The sequence below is a fragment of the Motacilla alba genome, chromosome 3 (assembly GCF_015832195.1).
Source record: "Motacilla alba alba isolate MOTALB_02 chromosome 3, Motacilla_alba_V1.0_pri, whole genome shotgun sequence".
Classification (NCBI taxonomy): domain Eukaryota; kingdom Metazoa; phylum Chordata; class Aves; order Passeriformes; family Motacillidae; genus Motacilla; species Motacilla alba.
The window spans coordinates 100464945-100489348 of record NC_052018.1 but is presented as its reverse complement, the minus strand read 5'-3'; the positions used below and the strand labels follow the sequence as shown (position 1 = coordinate 100489348).

General features: G+C 49.6%; 1 protein-coding gene across 1 annotated transcript in view; it reads left to right on the top strand.

Moving 5' to 3' along the window:
• The window catches only part of LOC119699141, a 63134-nt gene that overhangs the window by 19826 nt on the left and 18904 nt on the right, over positions 1–24404 (top strand). Inside the window, exons 5-9 of the mRNA XM_038132189.1 lie at positions 1579–1739; positions 2177–2223; positions 15791–16005; positions 20924–21084; positions 22315–22361. Of these exons, the coding sequence (XP_037988117.1) occupies positions 1579–1739; positions 2177–2223; positions 15791–16005; positions 20924–21084; positions 22315–22361 (631 nt within the window). The remainder of the gene's footprint in view (positions 1–1578; positions 1740–2176; positions 2224–15790; positions 16006–20923; positions 21085–22314; positions 22362–24404) is intronic.

Genomic DNA, 24404 nt, shown 5'->3' with positions numbered 1-24404 from the left:
TAGGGCCAAGCATGGATCAGCATGGACCAGCATCACACAGAGGAAAGCGGGGAGGTGAGGTATTCTCTGTTGGGAGGAAGGGTCTTGTGGCAGCCCAGAGAGGTTGTGCACATTGGGCTGTGCACAATGCACACAGGGAAGAGTTGTGTCCTGCATGTTGCCCCCTGCAAGGAGCTGTGCTGCTGCCAGTGCCCCGTGCAGCTGTAGGGCTGCTCAGCTGTGGGCAGGGAGAGGAGCAGGAGGGTGCATGTGCAGCTGAGGCATTCCTGGAGAGCACAGGGCTCTGGGCTCCCTGCTGTCCCAGGGCAGCCCAGAGGCCAGGCTGTTCCTGTGGTAGCTCCAGGGAAGTGGCTCAGGATTTTCTCCGGGCCTGCTTCAAGGTGTCATCCAGGAGGAGCATGCTTCCCTGTGCAGCTGTTTAGAAGTTTCCAGGAAGTCTGTCCCATGAAATATGGAGCTTGAAATGCTTTAGGTTTGCATTGCGGGCTCTGATACATTTTGTGTCTCCACTTTGCAGGCCTGACTGGCTACCCTCTGGCCAAGAGGTTTTCCCTGGCAAGTCCCTCCATGCTCCTTCCCTCCAAGCTGCTGCTTCCCATCCAGAGGAGCTCTCCTTCTCCAAGCCAAGCAAGATGTTCCACGGAGAGCAGGAGACTGGTAAACTCAGCACCGGCTGTGATGAAGAGAGTAAAAAGAAACAGGAGCTCGCTTCACAGGGAAATGGATGCAAGGTAGGAAAACCAAGCAATGTCCAGTGTGGTGAGTTTTCAGTAAATTGATGTGCTGTTGGCAGAGCTCTGAGACCTCTTCCCTGACAGGAACTGACCCTTTCAGTGAAGTTTGAACAGGTCCTGGTTTGGCTCTTTAGCTGGGCCAGAAATGATGGGATACTAAGCATGGGTGTGCATCTGCCCCTGCTGCCTCCAGCCCCATTGGTGACCATGGCATGGGGGCCCTGGAGCAAGTGGGGCAGACAGAGAGCTTGCAGAGAGCAGCAGGGCAGGGAGCTGTGCTGAACTTCCTCGATGCCAGTGAGCATGAGGTGATGGATGTGTGGGAGCTGGAGAGCAGCGAGCATCCCAAGAGCTCAGCAGCATCTGGGCTCCAAGGCTGCTGGGGAACTGTAGGAGGGAAGGGCAGCAGCAGAAGAAGGGAGGGGCTTGAGCAAAGCAGGTGTTGACATGGCTTAGAATGGCTTTGTGGGGACATGGCTGGAGATGAGCCCTGGCTGTGAGGCACCTTTGGGTCAGGGAGAGAACAGTGATCTAAACCTACTGCCATGCCATCCAGAAGGCCCGTGGAGGCAGTGGCACCCCAAAACATCTTCATGTCAAATGTGTGGAAGCCAGCTGGGAATGCAGCCACATTTCCAGTAAAGTGAGAAGGCGGGGAGAGATGCAAATGTGTGCCATGGTCTCTCCCTCACCAGTTCCCTTTCTATTCCCCATCCTGTGCCAATCTGCTGCATCAGTTTGACTTTTTGTCAAGGTGCCTGTTAAGAGCATAGATAAACTTCTTGAGGCATCAAAGAGGCAAGGGTGGATGGTTGTTTTGAGCACTGTGTTCTACTCTTTCCAGGCTTCCTTGCCGTATTCCAGTGGTGGGGAAATGAAGAAGGTGTCACTGGGACTGCCTTTGATCCCCCCAATACGCAAGGCAGGAAGTCTCCCTGTTGACAGTGCTGCAGGGTCTCTGCGCAGCTCTCCCCAGCTGGATTTCCAGGAGTCCTGGGAGATGAGGTAAGCCAAGGGGTCTGCTGCTGCAGTGTGTGCTGTTCACCTCACTCTTCCCACCTCCTGTGGTGATTTTGCACAGTCAGCTGTCCCATGTATTTCGGCAAAGCTCTGTGTATTCAGCATTTGGCCCACCCAAGAACAATTCCCCAAGAGCAAAAGTGGTGGTGGGGAAGAGGAGGCAGGGCTTCAAAGTGCCTCAGGATGGGTCAACTGCTGAACTTGGCTATTATTTCAGCCTGAGCTTGGCCAGCTCTGTGTGACTCCAGCAACTGAAAGCTGAAGAACAATTAATCAGCTTTGCATCCTGTTGGGTTTATGTGTTGCATTTCCGCCTTTATCAGTGACCATGCTAAGGAGGTTTTCCTCCTTTTATGGTGCGCCCATTCCCTTCCTTCTCCTTCTACCTCCTCATATGTTCTTTTGTCCTGCATTTTCTCCAGGCCAAGATCCAGCAGCACAAGCCAAGAGAAGACCTCGGAACATGCAGGTAAGTACAGGGCATTTCTGTTCTGAAATGACTATAAATGTTATGTCTCCACTTTGCAGGCCTGACTGGCTACAGGCTTGCCAAGAGGTTTTCTCTGGATGCTTCGGATATTCCCTTATGCACAAAGTCCTTGCCTCCAGTCCAGAAGAGCTGTCTTTCCTCCAAGTTCAGGAAGAAGCACCCAACGGTCCGAAGAGTGTTTCAAGAATAGGATTTTTTGTTAGGCTTCGTAGTTACAGATGGATATATATTCTGATATTTAGATGTAATTTTGAATAAATCTTTTGATTGTATCTTTAAATGTTGTTGACATCTTTTTAATTGTATATGTTTTATTTTAATTTTTATAAACAATAAAGAAATTTTATTTAAATTAATCAAGAAGAGAATGTGAGAGAAGGACCTGCTAGCCTAGAGGCTATGGGGGTGCTGCTCACTTTATGTGCCAGTGTCTCACCACATCCTTTCCTCAGTGCGCATCTCCTCTTCCTCTTTTGCCATGTTTTCTTTGTGTTATTTGCTATGTTGTTTTTCACTTGTCACTACAACGGGGCCACACATTGACATGTTTGGGGGACAATGGATCCAAAAGATCCTGTACGGTCAAAAGTTTTCTACCTAGATGTGTTCTGAGCTCACCAATGGCCTGAGCAAAGAAACCAAGAGAAGTGTGCCCAAATGGCAAAGCTTTGCTCCTTTGCACTCTCACTCAGATCTGGCTCACAGGTGTCTTAATCACAATTTCATAGGTAAGAAGAGGTTGTGTATTTCACAGGGAAAAGATGCACTGCTTTGGAAAAGTCATCTGTATGTATATTTACCCAGGACAGCAGTCCAGCTGTGTTTTTTGCAACTTCTTTGCAGAAGGATGAGTGGACTGTGAGGCCAATAAGGGGTGACAAGCGTTCCTCAACTCTAAACTGCAGCCAGGATGCCATTCAGCCCAGGCCCTAGGGATCATTTGTTCCCATGGATCAGTGCTTGACAGTGTAATGAAATCCTGCATAGCTGGAACAATCAATTCTGGATTCAGCTCCTGCTCTTTAGTGGGCTGCATGATCATTGACAATGCTGCCTTTCCAGAAATTATTTGGCAGTTTCCTTTCATAGTAATTTGAAGCTTTTAAACTTCACATTTCAATTTGCTTTGCCTTAAGGAAAACCACTTCTGGCCCAGTGCATACTGTAACCCTTTGACAGCAAAGTCCTCGTGGTTGCCAGCTTCTGATGGTATAGAAGAAACTGCATGGGAATGTCTTAATTAGGTTTTCTGATGGAAAAAACTCTATGCCACGTGGCTGCATGTGTTTGCTTAGTTCTGGGTCTAGTCCTGGCCTAGTAAAGCCCAGGCAGGGTGGCATGTCACAGGGAAAACTAGTCCGTGAGCTGATGAGGTTGCCATCAGCAGCAGAGTGAACGTGTCCTTTAGGGATTTCTCTGGAGACTAAATTAGGGACCTGCTCCATGCTGCAATATTCTCTTAGATCTTTCTAAAATAGCCTAGAAAAGGCAGTGAAACTTCACATCTCCTTGCACAGCCACTGTTTCAATAGGGGCATTCTTGTCCCTCCTCAAAGCCATTGCTCCTGCACACCAGAAACATGAACATCCACCAACAGGAATGCTGCATGCTCCTCCTGCTGCTGCTTCAGAGCCCTGGGAAGTGCAGACCTGGGTATTACCAACGTGAGCACTTGATTAGCATTTCATGCTCCTTCAAGATAGCCAGATCTCAGGGCTTTGAGTTTCAAAGCAGCCACTGTACTGGCTCTAGGGAAGAACAGTAAATGGGAAACAGGGACTGCCAGCCTTGCAGGGCTGTGGGAGAAAACCTGGAGTGTCTGCGTCAAAAGATGAATGGGAAGAGTGTAATTGCCAAAGCCAAAGCTTCATTAGGATAGCAGGATCAGTTCTTTACTGCATTCTTGCATGAAAATCATTTGGGAGCTGCTTTTTGTGTCTCATGCAGAAAAGGAGGTCTTAATAATAGCATGCTACCTAAAAACACATTGGGATGTAGCTGTGTAGTGGCTCACAATGAAGCAGACTGCCTCCTTTGTCACTGGCAGCCCCGGTGACCCTGCAAGGGCCTGTAGTGTATCCCATGCCTGTTTTGCCTCCAAGAAAAGCTTGGTTTTGCTTCTAAGTGTGGAATAAGTACAAGAGTAATAAAATGGACAATTAAACTGGCTCCTTTGGAGAATATGCTCACGGTTTTGCATGTCAGTCCAGTACCTTCTGCTTCCAAGACTTATTCCTCATCATGAAACATTTTACCAGAAAAACTCAGCTCTCATGTTACATCTAAATAAAAATGCAGCAGATGATCAAGAATTCTGCTGGCAGGAACAAGACAAAAGCCTTCTGACTCTCACTTTAAGCTGTCCTGGATTTCTGCAGCCCTTGGTGACAGCTGCTGTAGGTAGAGTGTTGTAGTTGTTTGATGGCCTTTATGAGAGATATGTGTAACAGTATGCCGGGCTCTCCTAGCAGAAAACGGTTTGTCCAAGCCCAGGGACATGGTGCCGGCAGAAGCGGAGCGGCCCCGCTCCCAGCCCGAGAGTCTGTGAGCTGAGCCACACCGGGGAGAACAGACACCGAGGGGCTCCAGCCCAGCTGCTTCACCGGCTGTGACCGCTCCACGGAGCTCTGGCATTGAGAGAAAGTCGACGCCGGATGAGCCATCAAACTTTCATCTGCTGCTGGAACTACTCCGTGCTAGCTCCTGTTCTTCCTGAGGGAGAACTGGGCACCATCTTGGAATGCGTGTCCTGGTGGGATTTCCTCTGGCATTTTGGGTCTTTGTTCCGATGGGGGGACGGTGAGGTCTGACAGTTTGATATCTACAAGTTCCTGGCCATTTTTCTTGCTTTGTAGGCATTCTGCTAAGAAACTGTTGGTTTTTTTTTTCATCAATTAGTATTCATTTCCTATTGCTGGAAGGGGATTGTTGGAACACTTTAGAGGAGATGACTTATTGCAGACGGTCCTGGTTAAAGTTGTCCCAAACTGCGTGACACACATGGCTTCAGACAGGAGCATCTGCAAAACTGCTGAGGGGAAGGCACAGAGGGAGACAAACCCAGTATTTCTGAGGGAAATTTCTTGTCACCATACCAACCCAAGTTGTTAAACAGCTGACCTGACGTTTCAAGACATGGGCCAAAGGGGAAACCTTTCAGTGTGTTTGGTCCAGGCCGGGTTATGCTCAAGGCAAAGGTATGTCAGTGCACTTGGCTCCTTCTCTCCTCATTGTGTCCGGCATGCACAGGAGCCCAGAGCTCCTGCAGAAACCATCACAGCACTCAGTGGGAGCAAACTTGTGTCCCGTGCTCACACAGAGCTGTGGTGTCCAACACTGCACCTCATTGGAATGAGGAACTGTTCCAGCCCTCTTGGAAGGAGCCAAGGAGGTTTGGCCTTCAGATCAGCTCATTGCCAGCTCTTGATTTGCTGCCCTGGGTGAGCTGCTGCTTGTGGCAACACTTGTTTCCCAGCTGACAGCCCTGCTCCGCTGGCCAGCAGCCATTGCAGGAGCTTGTGCTAGTGACACTGGACCTTTCAGATCTTCCTAAGGAAAGCTCAGGGCAGAACTCGTCCAAAGAGCATTGCCTGGGCAATGCCTTTGACATGAAATCTTTCCTCTGTGCTCCATGCCATGCACAGCAAATGTTTGAGGAAGCAAGTTTGCTGCTCCAGAAATCCCTTAAATCAGTCAGTTAAACTGTAACAGAAAATTATTTGGGATGTGTAATCTCACTTGAGTTCATTGTGCAGAAAGCTACAGTGAGCTGTGTGTCCTGCCACCAAGAACTTAGAGAAGTGGGGAGAGATGGAGTCAGCAGCACCAGGATCTGCATTGTGATTCTCCCACAGGCCTGAGGACACGGCCCCCTTCCACTGGGCCACGGCTTTTTACCCTCCATCAAAGCTTTGTGCTTCAGATTGTGGTGGTGAATGGCCCCGGCCTTGTCCGGCCACACGGTGATCTGGGAAGCGCTTGTCAGGCCTCGGCCTTGCTGAACAGCCCCTGGGCTCAGCTCCTCTTGAGCTTTCAGAGACACGGAGTGCTCCCAGGAACTTGTGCTGTCTAACCAGCTCCTGGGCTCTTCTGGGAACAGCCTTGGAAACCACTTGTCTTGCCTGAACAGCAACACATCCTTCTTCTTCTCCCACTTCCAAGGTCAGGCTGCTGACCCACCGTGCGGCCATGACGAAGCATTTTGCGGCTCAGGCCCACTCTCTTGTGGCCCATAAACAGCGCTCCAAAAGGAGGCCTTGGGGCCCTGCTGGACCACAGTGGCTGCCAGCAGCAACCTCCCTCTGAGTGGGGCCTCTCAGAGGCAGCGAGCTCTCAAGTGTGCTGCACTGGCAGGGTGAGTGATCAACAATGGATCCTGGGCCAATAGCCCCGCTCCTGGAGGCTCCAGTTTAGCCACTGTTAAGCGTGAGTGCTGTTAAGCTTTTAGGCCGTATTCCTTTTTATCCATGTCCTTTCTTTTCCTTTGTCAAACGCACCTGAATACACACACACACACACACACACAGACACATACACACACATATAATTCTCAGAATGTTTCTCGTTTGATTGGCTGCATTTTGTTTCTTCTTTTCCCTTGTTGTTCCTTAACCAGCTAGTAAGTAATAGTGTGAAGTTGCCAATGAATTTTCATGAGCTGTTGCTTAATATTCAATCTGGTTTTTATGGAACCTTGCCTGGGAATTTTTAAGCAATCTTAGATCCTTGTTTGTAAGAAGCCTTGGGAGCATGAGGTGCAGGGTTGACCTGGAAAGCAGGAGAGTCATTCCAAAGTGATGAGTTTAACTATCCATTGGATTACTCTTCTATTTATTTGACTCTCATAAGCCAAGCTTTTCTTGGAGGCAGAATGTGTGTGGGATGCACTACGGCATTGTCCCATAGCTCTGGGCTGAATGGCGTCCAGGCTAGAGTGTAAATAGATTTGAGGAACCCTTGTCACTCATTATTGGCCTCACAGTCCACTCATCCTTCTGCAAAGAAGTTTCAAAAAACACAGCTGGACTGCTGTCCTGGGTAAATATACATACAGATGACTTTTCCAAAGCAGTGCATCTTTTCCCTGTGAAATACACAACCTCTTCTTACCAATGAAATTGTGATTGAAGACACCTGTGAGCCAGATCTGACAGAGATTGCAAAGGAGCAAAGCTTTGCCATTTGGGCACACTTCTCTTGGTTTCTTTGCTCAGGCCATTGGTGAGCTCAGAACACATCTAGGTAGAAAACTTTTGACCCTACAGGATCTTTTGGATCCATTGTCCCCCAAACATGTCAATGTGTGGCCCCGTTGTAGTGACAAGTGAAAAACAACATAGCAAATAACACAAAGAAAACATGGCAAAAGAGGAAGAGGAGATGCGCAGTGAGGAAAGGATGTGGTGAGACACTGGCACATCGAGTGAGCTGCACCCCCATAGCCTCTAGGCTAGCAGGTCCGAATCTCACATTCTCCTTTTGGTTAATTTAAATTAAATTGATTTTTTTAGTTTTTCTAAATCATCAAAAAATATACAATTAAAAAGATGTCATCAAAATTTAAAGATACAATCTGAACACATTTATTAAAATTACATCTAAATATGAGAACATGTGTACTTTTGTAACTATGAGGCCTAACACATAAATCCTATACTTGAAACACTATTCAGGACCGTTGGGTGCTTCTTCCTGAACTTGGAGGAAAGACAGCTCTTCTGGACTGAAGGCAAGGACTTTGTGTGTAAAGGGAATATCCGAAGCATCCAGAGAAAACCTCTTGGCAAGACTGTAGCCAGTCAGGCCTGCAGAGTGGAGACACAAAATGTATCAGAGCCCGCAATGCAAACCTAAAGCATCTCAAGCTCCATATTTCATTGGACAGACTTCCTTGGAAACTTCCAACAGCTGCACAGGGGAACAGTAGCAACTTGGAACAGGTGGGGGAGCACCCTGAGCCACTTCCCCAGAGCTCCCACAGGAACAGCCTGGCCTCTGGGCTGCCCTGGGACAGCAGGGAGCCCAGAGCCCTGTGCTCTCCAGGAATGCCTCAGCTGCACATGCCCCCTCCTGCTCCTCTCCCTGCCCCACAGCTGAGCAGCCCTACAGCTGCAGGGGGCACTGGCAGCAGCACAGCTCCTTGCAGGGGGCACATGCAGGGCACAACTCTTCCCTGCCAATGTGCACAGCCTCTCTGGGCTGCCACAAGACCCTTCCTCCCAACAGAGAGTGGCCCAGCTCCACCATCACCTCTGTGTGAGGCTGAGCCATGCTCAGCTTTCACCCTTCCTTAGGCATCTCCAGCTCTTCTGGGCAACTTGTTCCCACTGCCTCACCAGCCTCCCTGTAGAGAATTTCTTCCTAGACAATTGCAACGAGGGTAAAAATGTTTCTGTGAATACATCAGGAACAAATGGAGGGCTAGGGACAATCTCTGTCTTGTCCTGGATGTGGGGGGAAACACAGAAGAAAGGATGAGGAAAATACTGAATGCTCAATGCACTCTTCCCTGGGTAAAAACTGTCAGGATGGCCAGGCCCAGAGAGAGGTGGAATTCAGTGGAAAACAATCCATCTGGCGCCTGGTCATAAGTGGTGATCCCCAGGGCTCAGCACTGGGGCCAGTTGTGCTTCTCATCTTTGTCAATGATGTGGAGGAGAGGATCAAGGGCGCCTCAGGCAGTTTACAGACGATGCCAGCTGGGTGGGAGTGTTGATCTGCTGGAGGGCAGGAAGTCTCTGCAAGGGATCTGGACAGGCTGGATCATGGGCTGAGGCCACTTGCATGAGATTCAACAAGGTGAAGTGCCCTGTCCTGCACTTGGGCCACAGCAACCCCATGGATGGCGACAGGCTGGGGGCAGAGTGGCTGGAAAGCCGCCCAGCAGAAGAGGACCTGGGGGTGCTGGTTGGCAGTGGCTGAACGTGAGCCAGTGTGTGTGCCCAGGTGACCAAGAAGGCCAATAGCATCCTGTCCTGGGATATGCTTTAGTGGTGGCCTTGGCAGTGTCAGCGGTCTCAGGTTATTGGAAGGACTCTCTGATCTCAAAGGTCTTTTCCAATGGAAGCATTTCTGCAATTCTCAACCTCCATTTGTGCTTTTCAAGGATGCAGTCCCCAATAGACCCGCATTTGTGTTTTTAAGGAATTTAGCATTGACCTCTCCTTGAAAGTGATAGGAATCAGGCTTTAAATGTTCTCAAAACACTTTTATTCCTTGATCTTAAGCTGTGGGTTTGAATGGAGGTGCTTTTGTACAGGAAGGTTGGACCATGGGATAAATGGGGGCAATTTAGCGGCAAGGGCACTTGTTTCATCTGCTTTTCTGCTTCCTTTCCCCATGGGTGGCAGATTTGGGAGTATTTGTCTTGGGCTTTGACTTCTGGCTCACACTTGCTCATGGATGTGTTGTAAGAACTTATCTACCCTTTTGTAGGGAAAAATGCTTGCAGACTGGTGGGAATTGCTAGAGACAAGGCTTACAAACCAGTCCTCAGTGTGATGAGCCCAGTGTCCCTGCTTAAATCCAGGTACGCTTGTTTTGAAAAGGAACTAACTATTCAAACTCCTGCGCCCCCTTCCCTTTTTTAAAATTTTTTTTGTAGCTCTTGGGGCCAGTCCTGTGTGCCATTCCAACTCTTTGTTATCAAATGTGTGAAGTGATGTTGCTGCTGTAGCAGCAGCCTGAGTTCAGTGGGAAGAAGCCCAAAGCACTGGGTCCCACAGCAGTGGGCACGGTGCGAGATTTGCCTCTGCTGCCATGGCCATCCAGCCACGGGGAGAGCAGCTGCTGGGGCTGCCCCCATTCTGCCGACAGCAGTCTGCCTCCAACATGTGGACTGTATGGCCATGATTTTGTCAGAAAGTGGAAAATGCAGAGTTTGAATGTATTTTGATGTTGTCTGACATCACCTGACTGGAGCAGTTTGGGGGGCAGGATGCCTGTGGGCAGGGCCATGGCAGGGATCGGTGGCTGGCACTGGCACTGGCAGTGTTATTTTCCTAGGCAGGCTCCTGATCCAGCTGTGGGGGAAGGCACCAGCAGCTGTATCAGCCCAGAAGCAGAAGCACATGGAGGAGCCCCTGATCTGCAAAGAGCCCGTCACCCCCTTTGCTCCCCCCATGGCAGCGCAAGATGATTCGGCCGCAGGCAAAGGGCTGCAGCAGCCTGGAGACTCCTTCAGCCAGGATTTGTTGCAATCTCCTTCCTGCAGCTGTGCCTGGAGGATGTTGGCCTGCAGAAATGCTGCTGCAGATGCCCAGGAATGCTGCTGGGCTCAGAGAGGCAGAGTGTGCACAAAAGCTGATTCTATCGGCCCACTCAACACTGGGGGGAATCTAATGCAGAGTGCAAAGCATCTTTGAATAGATAAGAGAGATGTGACTTAAAGAAATAATTTTGCGGATGAAGAAAAAGAGATCAGACCCACAGGTCCCATGGCTCAGGCTTAGTTCCACCAAATCAAGGATAATTAGTTTTATCTGCTCTGATGGGGAGTATTTTAGAATGACTGCCCCGCACAATTTCCATTCAGAAAATTCTGAACTGTTAGGTACAGCCAGGATTAGAAATGTTGTGATGGAGATGATGTTTATGTTGGGTTTGGGTGTCTCTGCAACAAAGAAAGCAGTAATTAAACCCCAGGAACAATGAAGTAGAGCAAAGAGGAACGTTTGGATGGTCAGTTTGTTGCCAACAGCTCTCGGCCAACTGAATTCTGGGGTCATCTACTGGGGAGTGCAAAGCTGCTTTTACTTCCACCACGCGGTGCCATTGTATGTGAGCCAGCACTTGGTTTGATGGGAAGAGAATGCAAAAACATCCCACACCAACAAGCTGCAAGCCAGAACTGAGTGGGAATTACAGAATGAAAGGCCTTGAAAGGTAGCTTTGGAAAGGGTCTACATGCTAGAGAGTGTGAACCCCTCAGGCCTGGCCAGGCTGGGCTTAGGGCTGGCTGCCCTTGGGAAGGGAGTGGAAGGGGATGGAGTTGGGGTGGGGCTTTGCAGCCATGGAAACGAGAGAAGCATGGGCAGCGTGTCACAAAGGGGCAGCCCCAGGCTGGGCTGGTGAAGGCTGGGGTTGACACGGCCACAGCGGCAGCAGACGCGTCTGGCTCTGCCTCTGTGTGCCAAACGCTGGCGATTGGAGTCACCCGACCTTGCTCTAAGGCTGGGTACCAAGCTCCCGTCGCTGTCAACCCTGAGAGCGATCCCAGATTCAAACCCAGATACTTCTGCTGGACAGAAGCACGGGTTCGAAGATGGACTTTATTGGAAAAGGAAAGACCACTGAAGGAAAAGGTGAGGATAGAGGGGAGCTGAAAGGCTGGAGCCAGATGGAAAAAAATCCCCGCAGATTTCAGGGAAAACTGGTGCATGGTGGTCAGTGCTGGCTCGGTGTCAGAGTAGGTGGCTGACAGCTACAGATGGTACTGCAAGGACACCCATGGCATCGCAGCATTGTCTCATTAGTTTACGCTGCTTTCTCCTTTCTGACACTGGCCAAATCCCTCATACTGTCAGCCAGGACAGGGACTGGGGCCACAGCTGACCCCAAATTGGACATGGTCATGAGATGCAAGTCCTGTTGCTTTCTCTGCCATCACAGTCGGGTCTCAGTACGGATAAGCTTCCCATTCTTCCTCTGCTTGCGGATCGGGTCCGACATTGAGGATGGTATTAGGGTGCTATAGAAACACCAATAAGACCTGCCTCCTTGCAGTGAGGTCTTTGTGATTTTCCAAAGGACCAGTCACAGCTGTTTGGGTTTTCCATGTGGATTTGCAGAAGGCCAGCCTCCAGAAGGAATCTTTTTCCCCTCTTACCAATGGTGCCTTCCATCCTTCCCTTCAGACTTGCTAACTCAATACTGCTCAGGGCAATTAAACATAGGCTAGTACCCTGAAAAAAAAAAAAACTAAAAAATTGTTGCAAAAATTTAACAAACCCTTGCGTGTCACACCCATGAGATGTGTTGATGACAGGGGTGGGAGTTCACCAAACCCACTTCTTCCCTTGTCTCAGATGTGACAATTGGAATGCTTTGTTATAATCCGTTCTGTATAAAATGTATTTAAATTCATTTCAATTCATTGATGGGCTCAGTGGACTGTCCCAGAGCCCAGTCCCTGGGAGTGTTCTCCAGTGGTGCAGTGAAAATTCCTCCAGTGTGAAGTGTTGAGTGGCAGGAGCTGGAGTGGTTCCTTGGGGCCCTAGAAATGCTGTGCAGGAAAAGAAAACATTCCTCTCCATCCTGCCCATGCCCCATATCTCCCTGCAGCCTTTCTAGTGTCCAAATGAGTAGAGAAAGGGAAGGCATTTAGCATGAAATGAGAAATGTTCCCACTCCTTCTGCCTGCTTTTGGAGGAGAATAGCGTTCCTTGGGGTAGTTTCTGAGCAGAACCCTATGAGATGTGAAGGAGATTGATGGACATTGCCTGGTTTTGCACTGGCAGAAATAGGGAAACCTCCGGTGATAGAAAGGCCTTTTGACTTTTCCAATGAAGGAGCAGGAGACTTGCAAATGGCTGCAGCCTAGGCAGGGTGTGAGTTGGTCATCCTCTGACAGCACAAGCCCACAGCCACCTAGGGCAGGTTCCCAATGCCAAATCTCTTCCCTGTGTTTCTCTGCCTGTGTCAGTGTTGCAGGCGGAGGCTGGGGGAGGAGATGCCTTCTGCCTTGTCCCTGTCCCTGCCCTTGCCTGATCCCTGAAGAGTGGAATGGTGCCAGACAAAATGCAGTCTCTGGGGCATCTGGGACAAGGGATGCTTTCAAGTCGAAAGCCTCAGTGACACTGTTGTTCCTTTGGCATCTCTGGGTGTGTAATGATAGGAGAGATTGAAGAAATCATTGTGCTGATGCAGAAAAAGGGATCAGATCCCCTGGTTCCTTGGCTCAGGGTTAGTTCTGCCAAATCCTGGGTATGGCCTGTTTGGAATGACTCCTTCATTGCTGATCTGCAGCTGCAATGCTTCATGCAGTTAAGGAGAAGTCTTGGTCATTGAAGAAGTTGAAATTTTTTTCTGGATTAGTTCTGGACTAGGAATGACTAATGTCAATCATCCTTACCTATCTCTCTTTTATTAATTACTGGGACATTTTACAGAGGGAAAGAATTCCTGTTTTAAGACAGGTATTCCTCTCATAGTGCTTGGATTCCCCATGGTTTTACACTCTGTGAAACCATGTAAAGAATTAGTTCTCTTCCTTCCAACAGTTCAGTTGGGGAGTATTTCAGAAGGACATGGCCTCCACTCTTTCCATTAAGAAAAATTGGAATTGACAGTATTAACCAAGATCAGGAATGTTTTGAGGCAGATGATGTTTATGTTGGGTTTGGGGGTCTTTGCAACAAAGAAAGCAGGAAGTAAACCCCTGGAACAATGAAGTCGAACAAAGGAGGAACGTTTGGATGGTCAGTTTGTTGCCAACAGCTCTTGGCCAACTGAATTCTGGGGCATCTACTGGGGAGTGCAAAGCTGCTTTTACTTCCACCACGCGGTGCCATTGTTTGTGTGCCAGCACTTGGTTTGATGGGAAGAGAATGCAAAAACATCCCACACCAACAAGCTGCAAGCCAGAACTGAGAGGGAATTACAGACTGAAAGGCCTTGAAAGGTAGCTTTGGAAAGGGTCTACATGCTAGAGAGTGTGAACCCCTCAGGCCTGGCCAGGCTGGGCTTAGGGCTGGCTGCCCTTGGGAAGGGAGTGGAAGGGGATGGAGTTGGGGTGGGGCTTTGCAGTCATGGAAACGAGAGAAGCATGGCCAGCGTGTCACAAAGGGGCAGCCCCAGGCTGGGCTGGTGAAGGCTGGGGTTGACACGGCCACAGCGGCAGCAGACGCGTCTGGCTCTGCCTCTGTGTGCCAAACGCTGGCGATTGGAGTCACCCGACCTTGCTCTAAGGCTGGGTACCAAGCTCCCGTCGCTGTCAACCCTGAGAGCGATCCCAGATTCAAACCCAGATACTTCTGCTGGACAGAAGCACGGGTTCGAAGATGGACTTTACTGGAAAAGGAAAGACCACTGAAGGAAAAGGTGAGGATAGAGGGGAGCTGAAAGGCTGGAGCCAGATGGAAAAAAATCCCCGCAGATTTCAGGGAAAACTGGTGCATGGTGGTCAGTGCTGGCTCGGTGTCAGAGTAGGTGGCTGACAGCTACAGATGGTCCTGCAAGGACACCCATGGCATCGCAGCATTGTCTCATTAGTTTACGCTGCTTTCTCCTTTCTGACACTGGCCAAATCCCTCATACTGTCAGCCAGGACAGGGAGTGTGGCCACAGCTGACCCCAAACTGGACATGGTCATGAGATGCAAGTCCTGTTGCTTTCTCTGCCGTCACTGTCCGGTCTCAGTACGGATAAGCTTCCCGTTCTTCCTCTGCTTGCGGATCGGGTCCAACATTGAGGATGGTATTAGGGTGCTATAGAAACACCAATAAGGCCTGCCTGGTGGCTGAAGAGTCTTTGTGTGTCACTATAGGGCACAAAATGAACGACACGCACACTGCTGTTCTTAAGGATAAGAAAAAAAAGGGGAACCTTTATTTTGTGACTTCAGCATTTACAGTTTTCCAAAAGTGACAGTGGATTTTGGAGGGTGACAGTGCCACCTCTGCAATGACACTGGACAAACTAACAGTCCATCAAATTTCTCATCTTCAATGAAAAAATTTAAAACAAGGAGGTATTTACGGAAAGTTTGTGAAAAAGTGCATTACAAGAATGTAAACATCAGAAGGCTTAGAAAATCTTAAAAAATCAGGGTGACATTTGTGATTGTCAGAACTACAAGTCACAGCTGTGTGGGTTTTCCCTGTGGATTTGCTGAAGACCAGCCTCCAGAAGGAATCTTTGTTTCCCTCCTACATTTGGAGCCTTCCATCCTTCCCCTCAGACTTGCTAAGTCAATAGTGCTCAGAGGAATTGACCACAGGCTAGTCTCAGGAAAAAAAAACAACAAAGAAATTGTCCCAAAAATTAAAAAACCCCTGAGGTCCACACCCATGAGATGTGTTGATGATAGAGGTGGGAGCTGACCAAACCTACTTCTTGCCTTGTGAGCATGGCTCAGCCTCACACAGAGGTGATGGTGGAGCTGGGCCACTCTCTGTTGGGAGGAAGGGTCTTGTGGCAGCCCAGAGAGGCTGTGCACATTGGCAGGGAAGAGTTGTGCCCTGCATGTGTCCCCTGCAAGGAGCTGTGCTGCTGCCAGTGCCCCCTGCAGCTGTAGGGCTGCTCAGCTGTGGGGCAGGGAGAGGAGCAGGAGGGTGCATGTGCAGCTGAGGCATTCCTGGAGAGCACCGGCCTCTGGGCTCCCTGCTGTCCCAGGGCAGCTCAGAGGCCAGGCTGTTCCTGTGGGAGCTCTGGGAAGTGGCTCAGGGTGTTCCCCATGGCCTGCTTCATATGTCTGCCAGGAGGAGCATGCTTCCCTGTTCAGCTGTTTAGAAGTTTCCAAGGAAGTCTGTCCCATGAAATATGGAGCTTGAGATGCTTTAGGTTTGCATTGCGGGCTCTGATACATTTTGTGTCTCCACTTTGCAGGCCTGACTGGCTACCCTCTTGCCAAGAGGTTTTCCCTGGCAAGTCCCTCCATGCTCCTTCCCTCCAAGCCGCTGCCTCCCATCCAGAGGAGCTCTCCTGCTGCCATGCCAAGCAAGATGTTCCACGGAGAGCAGGAGACTGGGAAACGTGGCAGCAGCTTTGAAGAGCAGGGTCAAAAGAAAGAGGGGCTCATTTCAGAGGGAAAAGGAATTAAGGTAAGGAGATCAAGCGATGTCCAGTGTGGTAAATTTTCATTTGATATGCTTTTGACAGAGCTCTGAGACCTCTTCCCTGACAGGAACTGACTCTTTCAGTGAAGTTTTTACAGGTCCTGGTTTGGCTCTTTAGCTGGGCCAGAAATGATGGGATACTAAGCATGGGTGTGCATCTGCCCCTGCTGCCTTCAGCCCCATTCCTGGCCATGGCATGGGGGCCCTGGAGCAAGTGGGGCAGACAGAGAGCTTGCAGAGAGCAGCAGGGCAGAGAGCTGTGCTGAACTTCCTCAATGCCAGTGAGCATGAGGTGATGGATGTGTGGGAGCTGGAGAGCAGCGAGCATCCCGAGAGCTCAGCAGCATCTGGGCTCCAAGGCTGCTGGGGAACTGTAGGAGGGAAGGGCAGCAGAAGAAGAAGGGAGGAGCTTGAGCAAAGCAGGTGTTGACATGGCTTAGAATGGCTTTGTGGGGACATGGCTGGAGATGAGCCCTGGCTGTGAGGCACCTTAGGGTCAGGGAGAGAACAGAGATCTCAAGCCACTGCCATGCCATCCAGAAAGCCAGTGGAGGCAGTGGTGCCCCAGAATATTTTGATGTCAAACATGTGGATGCCAGCTGGGAATGCAGTCACATTTCCAGGGAAGTGAGAAGGCATGCAGAGTTCACATATGTGTGCCATGGTCTCTCCCTCACCAGTTCCCTTTCTATTCCCCATCCTGTGCCAATCTGCTCCATCAGTTTGACTTGTTTATTAATACCAGGTCCTAGCTGAGGGCTTTTCCAAATAGTCTTGAGGCATGAATGGGGGCAAGGCTTGATCTGAGCACTGTGTTCTATTCTTTCCAGACCTCCTTGCCGTATTCCAGCGGTGGGGAAATGAAGAAGGGGTCATTTGGAAAATCTATGATCCCCGTTATATGCAAGGCCGGACGTCCCCGTGTTGGCAGTGCTGCAGGGTCTCTGCGCAGCTCTCTCCTGGTAGACTTTAAGGAGTCCCGGGAGATGAGGTAAGCCAAGGGGTCTGCTGCTCCAGTGTGTGCTGTTCACCTCACTCTTCCCATCTCCTGTGGTGCTTTTGCACAGTCAGCTGTCCCATGTATTTCGGCAAAACCTCTGTGTATTCAGCATGTGGCCCATCAATGATGATCCAGCACAATGTCAAACCCAAGAGCAATGCCCCAAGAGCAGAGGTGGTGGTGGGGGAGAGGAGGCAGGGCTTCAAAGCACCTTAGGATGGGTTCCCATCTGGACTTGGCTATTATTTCAGCCAGAGCTTGGCCAGCTCAGTGTGACTCCAGCAACTGAAAAGTTAAGGACAATGAATCATCTTTTCATCCTGTTGGGTTTATGTGTTGGATTTCAGCCTTCATCAGAGTGACCATGCTAAGGAGGTTTTCCTCCTTTCATGGTGCGTCCATTTCCTCCCTTCTCTTTCTGCCTCCTCATATGTTCTTTTCTCCTCTGTTTTCTCCAGGCAAGGATCCAGCAGCACAAGCCAAGAGAAGACACTGGAACATGCAGGTAGGTACAGGGCATGTCTGTCCTAAAATGACCTTCCTAGTCTTGACTCTGAGGTGACAATTGGGAAGCTTGTTTAAAATGCAATCGTTTGAAATTTTCTTTAAATTCATTTCACTTCCTTGACGGGCTCAGTGAGCTGTCCCAGAGCCCAGTCCCTGGGAGTGTTCTCCAGTGGTGCAGTGAAAATTCCTCCAGTGTGAAGTGTTGAGTGGCAGGAGCTGGAGTGGTTCCTTGGGGCCCTAGAAATGCTGTGCAGGAAAAGAAAACATTCCTCTCCATCCTGCCCATGCCCCATATCTCCCTGCAGCCTTTCTAGTGTCAAAATGAGTAGAGAAAGGGAAGGCATTTAGCATGAAATGAGAAATGTTCCCACTCCTTCTGCCTGCTTTTGGAGGAGAAAACTTTTCCTTGGGGTAGTTTCTGAGCTGAGCCTTTTGAAATGTGAAGGAGATTGATGGACATTGCCTGGTTTTGCACTGGCAGAAATAGGGAAACCTCCGGTGATAGAAAGGCCTTTTGATTTTTCCAGTGAAGGAGCAGGATACTTCCAAATGGATGCAGGCCAGGCAGGGTGTGAGTTGGTCATCCTCTGACAGCACAAGCCCACAGCCACCTAGGGCAGGTTCCCAATGCCAAATCTCTTCCCTGTGTTTCTCTGCCTGTGTCAGTGTTGCAGGCGGAGGCTGGGGAAGGAGATGCCTTCTGCCTTGTCCCTGTCCCTGCCTTGCCTGATCCCTGAAGAGTGGAATGGTGCCAAACAAATGCAGTCTCTGGGGCATCTGGGACAGGGAATGCTTTCAAGTTGAAAGCCTCAGTGACACTGTTGTTGTTCCTTTGGCATCTCTGGGTGTGTAATGATAGGAGAGATTGAAGAAATCATTGTGCTGATGCAGAAAAAGGGATCAGATCCCCTGGTTCCTTGGCTCAGGGTCAGTTCTGCCAAATCCTGCGTATGGCCTGTTTGGAATGACTCCTTCATTGCTGATCTGCAGCTGCAATGCTTCATGCAGTTAAGGAGAAATATTGGTCATTGAAGAAGTTGAAAATTTTTCTGGATTAATTCTGGACTAGAATTGACATATCTCATGAAACCTTGACTGTTGTGGTTTAATAAATGGTCTGGCTGTTCTACAGGTAGAAAGTACCACAGATTCAAGAACTGCCTTCTTTTTACGATCTGACCTATGTCCGTTCAATTAAAAAAAAATAGAATTGTTATGTAGTGACATAATCAGGAATGTTTGGAAGCAAGTCATGTTTGTGTGAGGTTTGGGTCAATGCATGAACGAAAGAAAGCAGGGAAAAAAACGCAAGGGGCAATGATGCTGAGCAAAAGCAGAATGTTTGAAAGCCAATTTGTTCTCAACATATTTAGGTGCTAGAATGCTGGGGATAGGTAAGGGGAGTGCAAACTTTCTTTTACTCCTAACATGGGCTGTCACTGTTCTTGTGCCAGCATTCCTTTGTTGTGAAGAGAAATGGAATGAGTTTGGAACCAACCAAAGCCAACCGAGAACTGAGTGGGAGTTAAAGAAACAAAGGCCATGAAGACTAGCTTTAGAAAGCAAATACCTCCTAGGTGTAATTGTCAAATTCTGGAGACCTCTGTAGATTGTCAAAAGTTGAGAAGGAAAGAGATTTCAACGTAATGGATAAGCAGGGAGCAACACATTGGCAAAGCTGTAGAAGCTTTCTCTCGTGGCTTGCCAGCTCGATTTGGTTCAGAGGAATTTGAGTGAGGCTAGTTTCATGAAATATAAAACCAGAGCGATCTTCTGAATAGCAAAAAGCCCCTTGGGTGCCTCATCCATGAGATGGATTAATTGTATAGGTGGGAGTTCACGTAACTCACTTCTTGCCTTGTGAGCATGGCTCAGCCTCACACAGAGGTGATGATGGAGCTGAGGCACTCTCTGTTGGGAGGAAGGGTCTTGTGGCAGCCCAGAGAGGCTGTGCACATTGGCAGGGAAGAGTTGTGCCCTGCATGTGTCCCCTGCAAGGAGCTGTGCTACTGCCAGTGCCCCCTGCAGCTGTAGGGCTGCTCAGCTGTGGGGCAGGGAGAGGAGCAGGAGGGTGCATGTGCAGCTGAGGCATTCCTGGAGAGCACAGGGCTCTGGGCTCCCTGCTGTCCCAGGGCAGCCCAGAGGCCAGGCTGTTCCTGTGGGAGCTCTGGGAAGTGGCTCAGGGTGTTCCCCATGACCTGCTTCATGTGTCTGCCAGGAGGAGCATGCTTCCCTGTGCAGCTGTTTAGAAGTTTCCAAGGAATCTGTCCCATGAAATAGGGAGCTTGAGATGCTTTAGGTTTGCATTGCGGGCTCTGATACATTTTGTGTCTCCACTTTGCAGGCCTGACTGGCTACCCTCTTGCCAAGAGGTTTTCCCTGGCAAGTCCCTCCATGCTCCTTCCCTCCAAGCCGCTGCCTCCCATCCAGAGGAGCTCTCCTGCTGCCATGCCAAGCAAGATGTTCCATGGAGAGCAGGAGACTGGGAAACGTGGCAGCAGCTTTGAAGAGCAGGGTCAAAAGGAAGAGGGGCTCATTTCAGAGGGAAAAGGAATTAAGGTAAGGAGACCAAGCAATGTCCAGTGGGGTAAATTTTCATTTGTTGTGCTGTTGACAGAGCTCTGAGACCTCTTCCCTGTCAGGAACTGACCCTTTCAGTGAAGTTTGAACAGGTCTTGGTTTTGCCCCTTTACTGGGCCAGAAATGATGGGATACTAAGCATGGGTGTGCATCTGCCCCTGCTGCCTCCAGCCCCATTCCTGGCCATGGCGTGGCGGCCCTGGAGCAAGTGGGGCAGGCAGAGAGCTTGCAGAGAGCAGCAGGGCAGGGAGCTGTGCTGAACTTCCTCAATGCCAGTGAGCATGAGGTGATGGATGTGTGGGAGCTGGAGAGCAGCGAGCATCCCGAGAGCTCAGCAGCATCTGGGCTCCAAGGCTGCTGGGGAACTGTAGGAGGGAAGGGCAGCAGCAGAAGAAGGGAGGGGCTTGAGCAAAGCAGGTGTTGACATGGCTTAGAATGGCTTTGTGGGGACATGGCTGGAGATGAGCCCTGGCTGTGAGGCACCTTAGGGTCAGGGAGAGAACAGAGATCTCAAGCCACTGCCATGCCATCCAGAAGGCCAGTGGAGGCAGTAGCACCCCAGAACATCTTCATGTCAAACATGTGGATGCCGGCTGGGAATGCAGCCCCACTTGCAGAGGAGTGAGCAGGAGGGGAGATGTGTGAATTGGGTGCCATGGTCCCTCCCTCACCAGTTCCCTTTCTATTCCCCATCCTGTGCCAATCTGCTCCATCAGTTTGGCTTGGCCTTTTCTGCCAGGTTCCAGTTGAGAGCATAACTAAATCTCTTCAGGTAGGAATGCTGGCAAAGCTGGATGCTTTTTCTACTCTTTCCAGGCTTCCTTGCTGTATCCCAGTGGTGGGGAAATGAAGAAGGCGTCACTGGGACTGCCTTTGATCCCCCCAATACGCAAGGCAGGAAGTCTCCCTGTTGGCAGTGCTGCGGGGTCTCTGCGCAGCTCTCCCCGGCTGGATTTCCAGGAGTCCCGGGAGATGAGGTAAGCCATGGGGTCTGCTGCTCCAGTGTGTGCTGTTCACCTCACTCTTCCCATCTCCTGTGGTGATTTTCCACAGTCTCCCACATATTTAGGCAAACGTCTGTGTATTCGGCATTTGGCCCATGCAATGTCAAACCCAGCAGCAGTGCTCCAAGAGCACAGGTGGTGGTGGGGAAGAGGAGGCAGGGCTTGAAAGCACCTCAAGACAAGTCCTCTGCTGGACTTGGCTATTCATTCCTTCTGTAATGTTTGTGGTGTCTCTTGGAATTGGATTACCTGGGTCTGGATCCTGCAGAACTTTGAAAGCTGTGATCTGGGACTGATAACTTCTGCAGCCAGAAGAATACGCATGGGCAAATAGTGGCTACTGGAGAGGTGTCTGGAAATTCAGGTGCTGCTTCTGTAAACATCAGGTGTAATTTCTCTGTTCCTGGGCCTCCACTGTGATATGAGATCCCTGATTAGTTTTGGGATGTAGATGTATAATCCAATCGAAGTTTAATGTTTAGATCTGGGCGTAAGTTCAAAAGAGGACAAGGTACTAGAGAAGAGTTCTAGGACTGTACCTGATGGAAAGATATTAGCTTGGATATATGTGAGAAAATGCAGCTGTGAAGCTTATCCGAGTATAACCATAAAGAGGGAGTGACAGAAGTACCATTCCAATTGAAAATCTTTGGTAGGGCTTTTAAAGTGCAATGTAAATATTCTTCCCTAGCAGCTGAGTTGGAAAAAGCCATTTTGTTCTGGAAAGAGCCAGGAGGTGTAATATCATTCTCAGGAGACAGCAGTGCTCTCTGACCACATGTGGCACGAGGCTGTCACCAGTGTAAGGCAGGGGCAGGCAAAGTCCAGCTTTGGCAGCAGTACAGAAGTAGCTGCCTTCCACAGAGACTCGTGTCTCAGCTCAGCAGCTCTTGCAGCTTCAGAGAGGCTGTAGGAGCAACTTGGCTCCAAAAGGGGAGACAGCAGAATTGGGGCGTTCTGATGCAAGCTGAAGACTGACTGCTGGTTTTATGGCAGAGCTTGGCCAGCTCTGTGTGACTTCAGCAACTGAAAGCTGAAGGACAATTAATCAGCTTTGCATGCTGTTGGGTTTCTGTGTCGCATTTCCTCCTTCATAGAAGTGATCATGCTAGCTAGGAAGGTTTGCCTCCTTTCATGATATGCTTAGTCCCATCCTTCTCTTTCTGCCTCCTCATATGTTCTTTTGTCCTGCATTTTCTCCAGGCCAAGATCCAGCAGCACAAGCCAAGAGAAGACGTTGGAACATGCAGGTAGGTAGAGGGCATGTCTGTCCCAAAATGACCTTCCTAGTCTTGACTCTGAGGTGACAATTGGAAAGCTTGTTTGAAACGCAATCTTTGAAAATTTCTTTAAATTCATTTCAATTCTTTGACAAGCTCAGTGGACTGTCCCAGAGCCCAGTCCCTGGGAGTGTTCTCCAGTGGTTCAGTGAAAATTCCTCCAGTGTGAAATGTTGAGTGGCAGGAGCTGGAGTGGTTCCTTGGGGCCCTGGAAGTTCAGTGTGGAAAAGAAAACATTCCTCTCCATCCTGCCCATGCCTCTTATCTCCCTGCAGCCTTTCTAGTGTCAAAATGAGTAGAGAAAAGGAAGGCATTTAGCATGAAATGAGAAATGTTCCCACTCCTTCTGCCTGCTTTTGGAGGAGAAAACTTTTCCTTGGGGTAGTTTCTGAGCTGAGCCTTTTGAAATGTGAAGGAGATTGATGGACATTGCCTGGTTTTGCACTGGCAGAAATAGGGAAACCTCCGGTGATAGAAAGGCCTTTTGACTTTTCCAATGAAGGAGCAGGAGACTTGCAAATGGCTGCAGCCTAGGCAGGGTGTGAGTTGGTCATCCTCTGACAGCACAAGCCCACAGCCACCTAGGGCAGGTTCCCAATGCCAAATCTCTTCCCTGTGTTTCTCTGTCTGTGTCAGTGTTGCAGGCGGAGGCTGGGGGAGGAGATGCCTTCTGCCTTGTCCCTGTCCCTGCCTTGCCTGATCCCTGAAGAGTGGAATGGTGCCAAACAAATGCAGTCTCTGGGGCATCTGGGACAGGGAATGCTTTCAAGTTGAAAGCCTCAGTGACACTGTTGTTGTTCCTTTGGCATCTCTGGGTGTGTAATGATAGGAGAGATTGAAGAAATCATTGTGCTGATGCAGAAAAAGGGATCAGATCCCCTGGTTCCTTGGCGATCAGATCCCCTGGTTCCTTGGCTCAGGGTTAGTTCTGCCAAATCCGGGGTATGGCCTGTTTGGAATGACTCCTTCATTGCTGATCTGCAGCTGCAATGCTTCATGCAGTTAAGGAGAAGTCTTGGTCATTGAAGAAGTTGAAATTTTTTTCTGGATTAGTTCTGGACTAGGAATGACTAATGTCAATCATCCTTACCTATCTCTCTTTTATTAATTACTGGGACATTTTACAGAGGGAAAGAATTCCTGTTTTAAGACAGGTATTCCTCTCATAGTGCTTGGATTCCCCATGGTTTTACACTCTGTGAAACCATGTAAAGAATTAGTTCTCTTCCTTCCAACAGTTCAGTTGGGGAGTATTTCAGAAGGACATGGCCTCCACTCTTTCCATTAAGAAAAATTGAAATTGACAGTATTAACCAAGATCAGGAATGTTTTGAGGCAGATGATGTTTATGTTGGGTTTGGGGGTCTCTGCAACAAAGAAAGCAGGAAGTAAACCCCTGGAACAATGAAGTCGAACAAAGGAGGAACGTTTGGATGGTCAGTTTGTTGCCAACAGCTCTCGGCCAACTGAATTCTGGGGCATCTACTGGGGAGTGCAAAGCTGCTTTTACTTCCACCACGCGGTGCCATTGTTTGTGAGCCAGCACTTTGTTTGATGGGAAGAGAATGCATAAACATCCCACACCAACAAGCTGCAAGCCAGAACTGAGTGGGAATTACAGAATGAAAGGCCTTGAAAGGTAGCTTTGGAAAGGGTCCACATGCTAGAGAGTGTGAACCCCTCAGGCCTGGCCAGGCTGGGCTTAGGGCTGGCTGCCCTTGGGAAGGGAGTGGAAGGGGATGGAGTTGGGGTGGGGCTTTGCAGCCATGGGAACGAGAGAAGCATGGCCAGCGTGTCACAAAGGGGCAGCCCCAGGCTGGGCTGGTGAAGGCTGGGGTTGACACGGCCACAGCGGCAGCAGACGCGTCTGGCTCTGCCTCTGTGTGCCAAACGCTGGCGATTGGAGTCACCCGACCTTGCTCTAAGGCTGGGTACCAAGCTCCCGTCGCTGTGAACCCTGAGAGCGATCCCAGATTCAAACCCAGATACTTCTGCTGGACAGAAGCACGGGTT